Here is a 12,992-nt window from a genome sequence, read left to right on the forward strand (position 1 = left end):
AATAAAATAAAAATAATAAAAAAATAATAAAAATAAAATAACAAAAAAAAAAAAAACTGGTAGATTTGTTTTTCTCCATTATCATGCATGCATCATTTTATCAAAAACTCTATCTGATCATGCTCAACATGAAAGTAATGTAGATATTAAATTAGAAACTACACGCAACCACGTGAGGACGAACTGTTCTTATGGGGAGTGTTTTGTTTACCACCTCACACATGGTGCAGAGCTGCGGAGAAGACTTGTTTTGCCAAGGTTAGTTTCGGGCCAGGCTGTTATGTAATACACCAGACAGACTAACGTCACCGGATCTTCCAGCAGTCAGTTGATGTGCCTGCACTCACTGACTGTACGGCGAACCTCAAACCTGCACGGCGAACACGATGTCCTCGACATGCCACACATTTGGCAGTGGTCACGTTTTTCAGCTGCTGGCGGCGCCGACCAATCAGAGCCCGGGAGGACGGTCACATGGGCAAACGTAGCCTGTGACGTATGTGATACTCCAGACACGACCCCGCCTTTATCTTAGACTAAAAACCAAATTTTCAGACAAATATTGTGATAAACGCGTCGTCCCTGGCAATATTTGTTAGGAAATAGCAAAAATAAAATAAATGATTTGTTTATATCTTCGTTCTAAAGGGGCATCTAAACCGGCGTGAACCAACCACCGTGCTGGACACGTGACCGGGCGGGAGTGGGCGGGGCCAGAGCAGTGTGGGCATGGCCATAGCGGTGTGGGCGAGGCCTCGGGTCACGTGTACGTCACCGTGTAGCGACGTCAGCGGCGGCAGTTGCAGCAGTAACGACAGTAACGGCGGTAACGGCGGTAACGAGGCGAAGAGAGCCGTCTAGACGAGTCCGGGAGCCCTCGACTGGGACGCAGACCTGCAGGAGAACGACACGTCAGAAAAGTACGCTTAATTCCCTGTTGTTTTTGTCATTCCGTGTGGTCTGTGTGAACACGGCCGATAGCTCGGTTTAGCTCGTTTAGCTCCTTGTTCACCGCAGTCCACGGTCAATAACTGTCTGATCTCGTCTCCGCATATTCGAAATGTTCAGTTATGTTTAGTTTAAGTTGTCGTTTAAGTTGCTATAGCAAAGTTAATGCCGCGTCCCATTTACCTCGGAAATCGGAACTCGGAACTGGGAATGGCAGCCATCTTGGAATGTTAACTCGGAGGTGGTGAAGCTTCTCCCACTTTCCCAGTAGGAAATCCCACTTTGAGGGGCGTTCCAGTTGAAAATTCCGACTGGGAACTGGGAAATTCCGACTTCCGAGGACAAATGGAACGCGGCATAAGACCACCACAATTAACCATGTTTTTATCTTAAGGCTTGTTATAGTCAAGACTGCCCATGATTTTGTCCATTTGAGCCAATAAACCTGATTCTGGCATTAAAACAGAACTAATACATGTGCTGTTGCTTGAATTGATGATGTTGTTGTGCCACCTTGAGTGTGATACTGCTGATATCAATTAATAGCAGTGATAGATTTAAGTCAGTGTTACAAATTGACAGAAATGTAGGCTAACTGTTATTGACATGAATATTGTGAATATTAATGATATTTGAAACCCTAAAAAACCCTAAAAAAAGGTTTTTTATAGTCAAGACTGCCCATGATTTTGTCCATTTGAGTCAATTTTTATCTCTTTTTAAACATAAAACTATTGCTGCTTCAACCACGACGTTGGTCCAAGTGATTGACAGGTGAAGCCAGGTGGCATTTGACAGGTTAGGTGGAACCATCCTGGTCTCTGGGATTTTAGAATAATAAGTTGAATAGCCTACTCCTGAAGATAAAATTAATTTTATGAATTTAGACTTATATTTTCCTCAATTATTTATGAAATATTTATTTTTAAAGGATTTTTGCATGGATGCTACTTTTTAAATATATGTATATTTTAAAATCTCGCGTACCCCCATTTGAGAACCACTGATTTACAGTAAAAAAAATAGTTGACTGTACATCTTTTTTTTTTTTTTAGGGTTTCAAATATCATTAAAGTGGAAAAATCCGGGAAACAATATTCATGTCAATAACAGCTCCAAATAATGTTACACACAATAAAAATCATAAGCAAAAAGAGATAAAAATTGACTCAAATGGACAAAATCAGGGGCAGTCTTGACTTTAAAAAAAACTTTTTTAGGGTTTCAAATATCATTAAAGTGGAACAATCCAGGAAACAATATTCATGTCAATAACAGTTAAATTTCTGTCAATTTGTAACACTGACTTAAATCTATCACTGCTATTACGGTAATTGATTTCAGCAGTATCACACTCAAGTTGGCACAACTGCACTACGTCATCAATTCAAGCAACAGCACATGTATTAGTTCTGTTTTAATGCCAGAATCAGGTTTATTGGCCAAGTCAGGTCAAACAAGACTTATAAATAAACAAGACAGGGAATTTGACTCACTGTACAGTAAATAGACAAATGACAGCTCTTATTAACAATGAAAAAAAGTGAAAGGTGCTGCAGTATGAGGTAGACATGGTTATTGAAAGGTGCATTGTTACAGCATATGATTGTGGTTATTATTATGGCACAGTGATTGATTACTCTGAGACTCTAATACGTCCTTTTTACATTCAGTTGCAAATACTGCCTCTTTTATACATATCCGGTTGTGAAAAAGAACTGCTATCAGAGTATTTTGTTGCGCAAAGTTGTGCAATAACAATGAAGAATCTATCTTGATATGCTGCCAAGCTGTAACTAGAGATATCAACTTTTTGCAATACCGAAGCTTATCACTGTACAGCCCTGAAACCTGTGGTGTAAATCAAAACAGGGTCTACTTAGTGTCATTTCATCCTCCGCTACAGCCTCTGATATGCCGAGGTAGTTCCTTTGAGAGCCTGCTGATCCATGGACGTTGTCAGTACATCAGGGAAGGACATGAGTACCAAGAGGAAGGCAGGGAGTCACCTGAGAACGGCGAACCAGCAGCACATCATGAAGCGTGGGCATTCCCGCGCTGACTCCGAGAGAGACTCCGGATTTTCAGGTTCGTCCAAATTCTTTTGCATAGGTTAATATGTTTAGATTTTGAGGTATCCTCTGTTAAATCTCATTTGATTTTGGTGTCCTCTACAGATGCGAGCTCGGAGCACATGAGCACAATGGACAACACAGACTCGGAGGATTCTGTACAGCAGGGATCAAAGACGACTGGTTCGGGGCCCATGTCCTCTCAATTGGCCGTTATGGGAGGTTCCTACTCGAGTCTCTCTCCAATGATCATAATGAACAACGTCTTGCTTAAGCAGGTAACACAGAAACCGTTTAAATCAAACACATGTTACTCAACTTTTAACATTTGAATATTATGTTTGTGTGTTTACATGAATATCTGTGTGTGTGTGTGTGTGTGTATATATATATATATATATATATATATATATATATATATATATATAAGCAGTCAGCTGCAAACCTCATTCATCTTTCATTCCTTACTGCTGATAGGGATGGGCGGTATAGACTAAAACATTTATCACGATAATTTCTCGCATTTATCCCGATAACGATAAAAATGAAAAAAAAAAAATACCAATTCAACTCCACCTTTGTAACTATAAATCTATCACCACATTCAGTCTTTGGAGCTCCCAAAACACTGCTCTAAAAGATACTAAATACTACTAAACTACACCAATTAAATTTAATTAATAAAAACCAATTAAATGAGTTACACCTGTACTGCAAAACTGGAATGACTCAGATCCGCCATGTTTGTTACACAAACACGTATCAACGGAAATTTTTCTTTCTTTCTTTCTTTCTTTCTTTCTTTCTTTCTTTCTTTCTTTCTTTCTTTCTTTCTTTCTTTCTTTCTTTCTTTCTTTCTTTCTTTCTTTCTTTCTTTCTTTCTTTCTTTCTGGCTCATTTCTTTCTTTCTTTCTGGCTCATTTCTTTCTTCCTTCCTTCCTTCCTTCCTTCCTTCCTTCCTTCCTTCCTTCCTTCCTTCCTTCCTTCCTTCCTTCCTTCCTTCCAATTTTTTTGACGGTTTATCGTGAACGGTAAAATATCGCCCATTCCTACTGGCTGAGCTTGAATATTGTGTCTTCATAGTATGTGTATAGTCTACCTCTCAGTAAGTAAGCAGAATTTAAGAGCTGTTATAGAGACTGAGCATGAAATGACTCAGTTAAGCACTGATATCAAATGCTGCAACCATATATCAAGTCCTGCAAACCTCATCCTCAATGACCTGAACTCATAGGAAGAGCTATCTCATGAGGACATAGTTTTTAAGGTGCAAAATATTTGTAACTAGAAGCCCTCTGACATTGATTTTCTCATGTATTATTTATATTATCTAAGTGGAACGATAATGATCTCGGAATGTGAATGTGAATGCGAATGTTTCCCATTTATTTAGTTAATGTTATGCTACTATTGGTTATAAATTAGTGGTATCTTTACTTTTGATTGAATCACAATGTGCCTGCAGCAATACTGCTGTTCAATTGTGTGCAGCTAAGTTCGTGTTAATGTCAGTAGATGCTTGCTGAAATGGAGTCTTGAATACTGGAGGTTAAACGGTTTACAGACATTTATGTTACGTTCAAATCAAATTGTTTTTATGAACATAAATTGAATCAACGATAACAATTAAGATAAATTACAAAATTATTGTACTCAGATTATTGTGTTGAGGCAGCTCATCCACCACGCCACAATGACTGAGTCAATCTTGTTTCTGCAGTCTCAGTAAATGGACTGACAGGATGTTGGGGTGTACTGTCCCTCATTCTTCAAGATGGGTTGGATTGAGTCAGATCTTGGCCTCTTTTTGGATGGATGGATTTTTTTTCTTTTTTTTTTGGCTTCTGAAATTACTTTTTTGCAACATATTGGGTGAAAAGAAAAACATTTCTGTGGGCAAGAAGGAGAGCAATTGAAGAAAAGATAGATTGAAATGGAAACTTTGGTGCAATTCTGTCATTTAACAATGGGTTGAGCAACTGGCCCTACTTTTAAACTCAATTTTGCCTCTGCAGCCTGTGGATAATCCTCCTGCACTGAAACCCTGGGGATTTAGTCCGACGGTGGAGGTCGTGCAGCCCGTGGTCCAGCAGCCTCAAGTGGTCTTTCTCCAGCCTGTGGTCTCTCGTCAAAGTTCCCCTGCCTCCAAAGAGGCCACTTCCAGAAACCGACGATCCAAGAAGTATCTTCCAATTCTGAAATCTTATCCCAAGATTGCTCCACATCCTGGGGACAGTGCTAGTTCGTCAGGAAGAGGAAGCGCTTCCTCATCTTCTTCCTCTTCCTCAGGGTCAGAGAGAGGTAGCGCTTTGACCCCCAAGCAGTGGGAGCATCGTCAGAAAGAGAAGAATCTGTGCAGTAGCGAAAGTAACTCTGGTTCAGCAACTCCGTGTCTTCCTGCTACCCCTAGTACTGGGTCTCATCTGACCCAGAGCAGACTTTCACTTCCAACAACAGAAACCAGCACCAGCAGTAGTCCCGACACGGAGAAGCCTTCATCAGCTATCAGCCAGGCTGACATTTTGTCGTCCTTGTCTTTCGCTCACAGCACTGACTCTGAAAACCATACACTCCCCGTTTCTCAGGCAGACTCCCTGGACATTATGTCTTCAGGAGATTACAGCGACAGTGACTGTGACACAAAAAGGAAGCGCTTCTGCAACACGTACAACATCCTGAGCAAGTCTGGTCTGCTGGACATCACGCTCCGCACCAAAGAGCTTCTCCGGCAGAACCGACGCACGCAGAACGAGTTGGATCGTCTCCGAGAAGACACCGACCTCTTCCTTCAAGCTCTGCAGAGTGGCGACACTAGCATTTGGGTTAAGCTGCAGGCCGGTCTTCGAGAGGAAGAAAGGGAGAAAGCTATTCAGACCAGTTTAAAAGCAGATTAGACCTAATGCCTACCTAATATCTAATACCAGGTAGTAATCTGTTTGACTTGGATAGGACAGACCACCAGAAACGGGGGGCGGGTGCATGCACTAAGACAGATGGACCAAAAACAATGTGCTACACAATATTGACAGTATATACCCACCCCCCCACCAGACTCTCAGACAGCGCACTGTGGCCTACATTCTGGCTGCCGGCTGCCTTAGGGCCCTGACACACCAAGCCAACCTGGGAAAAAAGGGACAAATTAGCTCAGACAGTGACCTTTGGGTAAAAGTTGCACTATAGTGTTAAAACTCACAGTAACATTGCAGATGGTGGCATTTAACCAACAATATGCATTTATGTGAGAAGCTCCAGAAATTAAGATTGGATGCCCTCATAAAAATCTGAATTATTTACCAACTCACAGATGGAGCACAGTTGGTAGACCGAAGGATAGAGGTTGATCAGTACAGGTTTTTAGAAATCAGGAGAGCCAATGCCCATACATATATGGATTGGATGGATTTTGAATATCATGGTATTTGGGGAATATATAATAACTTGTGAATTTAGACAGTTATTTATAATAGATACTCAGTCAACCTCTACTGAAGGTTGTGTTTTTGCATGAGCTGATAGTAGGGATGGGCGGTATGGACTAAAAAATGTATCACGATCATTTCTGGCATTTATCCCGATAACGATAAAAATGACGATAAAAAAAATACCAAAAACGTCATCAATGGGAATTTATCCTTCTTTCTTTCTTTCTTTCTTCCTTTCTTTCTTTCTTTCTTTCTTTCTTTCTTTCTTTCTTTCTTTCTTTCTTTCTTTCTTTCTTTCTTTCTTTCTTTCTTTCTTTCTTTCTTTTTTTCTTTCTTTCTTTCTTTCTTTTTTTCTTTCTTTCTTCCTTCCTTCCTTCTTCCCTTCCTCTTTTCTCCCATCCTTCCTCCTTTCCGTGTTTTCTCCCTTCCTTCTCCCCTTTCTTTCCTTCCTTCCTTCTTTTGTCCCTTCCTTCCTTCTTTCCTTGTTTTCTTCCTTCCTTCCTTCCTTCTTTTTTCCCTTCCTTCCTTCTTCCCTTCCTCTTTTGTCCCTTCCTTCCTTCCTTCCTTCCTTCCTTCCTTCCTTCCTTCCTTCCTTCCTTCCTTCCTTCCTTCCTTCCTTCCTTCCTTCCTTCCTTCCTTCCTTCCTTCCTTCCTTCCTTCCAAAAATCAGTTTTACACAAAAACGTCATCAACGGGAATTTATAATTTTTACCGCGGGATGACAAATTCTTATCGTGAGGAATTTTTTTGACGGTTTATCGTGAACGGTAAAATGTCACCCATTCCTAGCTGATAGTCATACGATAGCATACGAGGACTGGGCTGTCACCTTCTCTCTTCAGGAGTCCTGTCATCTCCAGAAATACTCAGATGGCCGCGCTTGTGCGTCACAGCTAGACAGAAGGATGATTACAGAGAAGTCGCGGAACACTTTGTGGCATCGTTGGGGAACAATCCCCAACAATGCAGATATCTGGTTTTTCACTTAGACAGTCGACTCTACAGGAAATGTAATAGGAAACTGTGCCGGGTGACAGAAAAGACGTCAACATACCGGTATTTGCAGCAAGATTTCTTTCTATCTGTCCGGTGCAGAGTTTCATTTACTTTCAGGTGTGTGTTGGGACAGCAGTGTCAGAGCCAGTGGGTCAACTGGTACAGAAGGCTGGCTTGGTGCAGGAAGTTGCTCTGGAGCTTATTATTGTAAGATGTAGCTCCAGTTACTTGGCACAGTGGACAACATTCCACATCCTTTAAGCGAACGTACTAGAACGCCACAATGAACCTTCATCCAGATGCGTCTCCAGCTCTGCTGCGATAAGGACCGGCCCAGAAGTCCCTGCCCACCTCGATGGCCTTTCATAACAACTCCGTGCCAGGAAACCGGACTCCTTTTTGGATGAAATTTATGATTCACCTGCCATTTTATTTTATCTTATTTTTAAAACTTTTGATAAATAATGCACTGCGACAATTTTAATTTCTCGTTGGGATTATTAATGTACTTTTTTCTATATTTTGTTTTTGTGTGAGAGCAAGTAAAGAAAAAACGCTGTTTTTCTTTGCGTGTGTGGAACAGAGTGATGGACAATTACAGGCTTCAAGTGCAGCTCTGAACTACCGTCAGCTTGGTACGCTGAGGGTTAAAGGCCAGAGCCAGAGCGCACTATTCTTCCAGACTGAGGTCGTCTACTGAAAACAGCCTTTGTGTTGGAGGAAAAGAAGTTTTCAGCTTATTGGTGGACAAGACCAAAACACTCAGATGCTTGGATCTGAAGGAGGAAGGGAAAGAAAATACACAACTCTTTTTTTCTTTGCAAAATGCACAAAAGAGGTGCAGCATCTCAAAGCTTATTTTAAACGTCTGAGACTTAAACATTTAAATCAAGCATACAAGAAGATTTGCATCTTGGATGGAGGAAAAAAAACCTACCATATGGTAACCATCCTGACATTGACCAGACTCTTGTTACAGAAAACTAAACGCACTGTTTTGTTGTTTCAACTGAGGCAACAATCGTAGCAGTCAAGCTGTTTCCCACAGATGTCGCTTCATGAACAGTTATCAGTGACATTATTCAACTCACTTTGTACAGTTAACAGTCATGCAAAAATCTGTGTTCATGCCATGTTGAATGTGTTTGGAGCATCTCGTGAGCTAAAATCATAAACCAGACAAACTTGCACCTGAAGTGTCTTTGCATTGCCATCATGTTGATGGTAGGTGTTCCTATCCAAACTGGCTGCAAGTAAATACTTTTAAAACAGTTTCGGCGATTCCCTGCTAAAATCCCACTGTAAAGGCTGTTGACTATAATTGAACCATATTTATCTGACTCGTAAGTTCTTTCATTTGTGTCATTTTAATACAGGTTTAATTTAATCTGGCAAGATTTTTCAGGTTCAAGTGCAGTCTTTTTTGTTTTTCTTGTACTGTACATGTTTTTTCTATAAGCTTATGCTTAAGTTTTCAAGTCAAGTTTCTTCATAAATAGCTGTAACCGAGCATCACCTTTTGGATATTTTGTGTCCGTTTTTTTCTATGTCCACTTTAAGAAATGTTTTAGATATTTTACTGTTTTAACATATTTTTTTTCATTAAGTAAGGCCTTAAAGTTAAACTCGATGTATGTAATGGAGCATTTGCACTAAAATAATCCAAAACAAGCTCTAAAGCATTAGTGTGCCGAATTTAATGGCAGCTATGGTGTTGTAGCGCATTTAAGATGCACAAGACAAGTGTGTGTTTTGTTTTTTCTATGTGAAGTTGTTTGACATTTATATGCAGACCATCCTATAAATACAGCAGCTTCAGCACAATCATGAAACTCCTAATAGTTTATCGACATTCTGACATGTTACCTACATTAAACTATGTAAAGATGTTTGTCACGATGGTGATGTTTGCTGTGTTCATGCCGAGTGCCCCATATCGACCATCAGAAGAAAGGGATACGTGGTATTTTCCATCTTAACTGGTGTATGTTAGAAAATACTGTTAATGCAAGTATCAAACTGTAAAAACAAAAGGTTTGAAAATCTTTTTCTCTATTACAAAGAGAACATCAGATATGTTTTATTGCATATCACAATTTTTTGTAAGGTTATGAAGAAATTCGGTAGTTTATTTTACTTTGACAGAATAACGTACCAATATTTTTCTCATCACTAAAAGCCAGTAGTTGATTTGACTCTAAAATCTAATGTGCTGTTTTAACAATCAGCCCTTTTTTTATTTTTTTTATCTCCTTTTGGTTGTGTTTACTGCAGTGCAGCACTTCCACTCAACACAACACTCAGATGCTCTCCACAGTCCTTTGTGGGCTTGATGGGGTTGTTTTCTTCCCTCTCCTCCACTGTTATTGTTAGTGAAGTTGTATAACTGCAATTGCAACAGACTTGGCTTCAGATTAGCTCTGAAGTTTTGGATTTTCCTGCACATTGGCTGCTCACGTAATCTCAGCGCTTCAAAATAACAGACCTGTGGTTTGATGACAAAGGCTTAGTGCTCCACTCTCCTCTCGGAGAAAACGCTACACAGAGATGGCTTTAGTTTCTGAATTTGCTCTGGACCTTAAATACATTTCCTGACTTTTTCAATCTACAGCGAGCTGCTTGTGTTGCCCCATTTCAGAGGAATTTGATTCGAGTTAATGAGTTTGGTTGAAGTGGGTCTGTTTGCACAGACGGGTTTTCAGTAGTTTAAGGTAATAAACTCTGACTAAGGAAACGTTACAAACATGACTTGATGTAACAAATGCATTGTATTCTTTTAGTGTTTACAAAACACAAAAGAGTTTTTTGTGTTGGTAAATCAATGTCATGTTTCTTAAAATGGGAAGAAATATAAGATGACCGTTTGCTTGTCACAATTTTTTTTTTTTTTTACATAAAAATTTACATACATAAAAATGACATGACTTTCTAAGGCTTTAATATTACTGTTGCGTATCAGAAGGTTGCTAAAATCACAATTTAATTAAATTCTTCCATCAGGACAGCAGCTGTTTTGGTCATATTTACCGAGAGTTGTATCACGTTGCTGGGAGAACTTGTAAAGACTTACGATGGGGGTAAAAAAATAAATACAAAAAGTCCTTTTCTTTCTTCCCCAGTCTAGAACATTTTTCCCACACAGTTTACGTAATACTTTTTTTTAAACTTGCCTCCAGCTGAAATTAGATGTAGCAGTTCTGAACTACAAAGTTATCTTGTAGGTTTTCTGTCATTGCTGTTTGGTAAATGAGCTGCGTTGAAGTCCTTTTACATGTGTCATGGTTGGTTATCAGTTATTGTACCATGATCATAATTATGAGATTTCAGACTCTGTTTCAGCTTTGTTGGTTTGTTTATTTTTCGGTCATTTACAAAATAAGAATTCAAATACAAAATAAATGAAAAGAAAACAACACATTCTTTCAGAAAGGTACAGCATTTACTAGGAATAAAGTTGAGAGCACAGTTTTGTAACACTGGATTTTAAGTGTCCCCCTTGAATATTGGCAGCTCAAATTTGATGGTTTTCCACTCAACTTTTTCTGATTTTTTTTTTAAATGTTCAGTCAAAAGGTTGTCATTTTTATTCCAAAGAGTCACTCTTACACTAGCAGTGAAGATTGAAAAAAAAAGAAAGAAAGGAACGCATATTTCTTCAAATAAATACATATATATATATGTGTGTATTTAAATGAGTAATAAAAGCTAAAATAAAGCTTACTTTCTTCTTACATTTGTATGGGAGTTAGTACAGTTTAAGATTTTCAATAACATTGTTTTTATGTGTTATGGTCTAGAACTTGTGACAACTGTATAAATCAAATTGAGCATGGCAAAGATTTTGATGTATTTTCGTACATTTTAAGTTACAACTCATCGTATAATAAAGGTCCTTCTAATGAGGTATTTCCTGCTGTATGGTTGTCATGTGACGTCTTTGGGAGTTATTTATAATCCCTTCTTAAGTTATTTGCAGGGTAAATTGAAACAAATTTTCCTCTTTCATCATGTGTAATTCTTGCTTTTAAAGACCTAGGAAAACAATGAACACTGTTAATAGTTAAGAATAGGAAAGAATCCATAAAAACTCTACTTATTACTCTGTAGTGAAACCTGACATAAATATGCAATGTCTAATCTGAATTCAAGCACAATGCTCTGCTTAAAAGAATGCTATCTGAGTTTTGAATTACACTCAAACATCATGTGACTACATTTTGAAGGATAAGGAAAATTATGTGCATGTGTTTTTTTATTATGCCCATTTACTTTTTAATTAAAATAAATAAGTCCCTAACCTTTAACCGCAATACTGTTTAGATTCAATCAGAATCAGAATCAGGTTTATTGGCCAAGTCAGGTCAAACAATCAGAATCAGAATCAGAAAAGGGTTTATTGCCAAGTTTTTACACGAGGAATTTGTTACGGTGATTGGTGCAACACAATACAATTATTAAAAAAAATATATAAGAGATAAAATAAAATGTATAAACAATAAAATAAAATGTAGACCAAAAATGTACAAAATTAGGTTTTAAAGTGCCGGGTGAGTCTGTACAAAAGTGACTTAGGACAGGGACAGGGAATTTGACTCACTGTACAGTAAATAGACAAATGACAGCTCTTATTAACATATATACAATTTTTAAAAAAAGTGAAAGGTGCAGCAGTATGAGGTAGACGTGGTTATTGAAAGGTGCATTGTTAAAGAGTATGATTGTGGTTATTATTATTATTATTATTATTATAATTATAATAATTATTATTATTTTAGAGTCAAATGATAGAGTTTAAAATCTTACTGCTGGTCTACAAAGACCTGAATGGTCTTGTACCAAAATCCATGGTTGATCTGTTAGTTCCTATGAAGCTCCCAGACCCCTGAGGGTCATCTGGATCTGGTTTGTTGTGGTTCCCAAGAACCAGAACCAAGCAAGGTGAGGCAGCGTTCAGTTATTCTACTCCTTTAATAAGTTTTATGTTTTTTTAACGTTTTATGTAAAGCACTTTGTGTTGAATTTTATACATGCATCAAAAGCGCTATACAAGTAAAGTTTGATTTGATTTGATTACTGCCCTTAGAACTTGTGCTTTCTATTATTTTACCTCTTTTCTTATCATTTTATTTCATTTTATTTGTTATTTACTGTTTAATTGTGTGTTGCCGCTTTTAATGTTGATATAAAGCACTTTCAATTACCTTGTGTTGAATTGTGCTATACAAATAAACTTGCCCTGCCTTGCCTTATTATTATTGCACATTATTATTATTATTATTAATAAATAATAATAATAATATTCATTATAATAATAATAATAATAATTATTATTATTATTATTGCACAGTGATCATTAATAAACCATCCAGTTAGTTAGTTAGTCCTCTTTACATTTCTTTACATTTTGTGGAAGTGAATTAAAGCAAAGTGCATGTATTCAGATGTAATTTTTTAATTTGTTGTTCTAAGGTTTGACCACTAGGTGTCACTGGTGAGACGAGATCATTTTCAGCGAAAAAACGCGAAGTGACATTAAATCTGTCCCTTCAGA

At 38.1% G+C, this 12,992-nt stretch overlaps 1 protein-coding gene across 2 annotated transcripts; it reads left to right on the forward strand.

The window, feature by feature from the left end:
- The first annotated feature begins 497 nt into the window (after nucleotides 1-497).
- On the forward strand, nucleotides 498-9,337 carry cipcb (CLOCK-interacting pacemaker b). Of its 2 annotated transcripts, none has more exons than XM_061746258.1 (4): nucleotides 498-920; nucleotides 2,821-3,036; nucleotides 3,126-3,298; nucleotides 5,036-9,337. In XM_061746258.1, exons 2-4 carry the CDS (start codon nucleotides 2,898-2,900, stop codon nucleotides 5,912-5,914), a joined length of 1,191 nt encoding a protein of 396 aa, XP_061602242.1. In that variant the 5' UTR covers nucleotides 498-920; nucleotides 2,821-2,897; the 3' UTR covers nucleotides 5,915-9,337. The 2 variants fall into 2 exon arrangements, with proteins under 2 accessions (XP_061602242.1, XP_061602241.1); XM_061746257.1 differs by having other exon boundaries at nucleotides 502-920; nucleotides 2,855-3,036.
- The last annotated feature ends 3,655 nt before the right edge of the window (nucleotides 9,338-12,992 follow it).

The sequence above is a fragment of the Cololabis saira genome, chromosome 18 (genome assembly GCF_033807715.1).
Source record: "Cololabis saira isolate AMF1-May2022 chromosome 18, fColSai1.1, whole genome shotgun sequence".
Classification (NCBI taxonomy): Eukaryota; Metazoa; Chordata; class Actinopteri; order Beloniformes; family Belonidae; genus Cololabis; species Cololabis saira.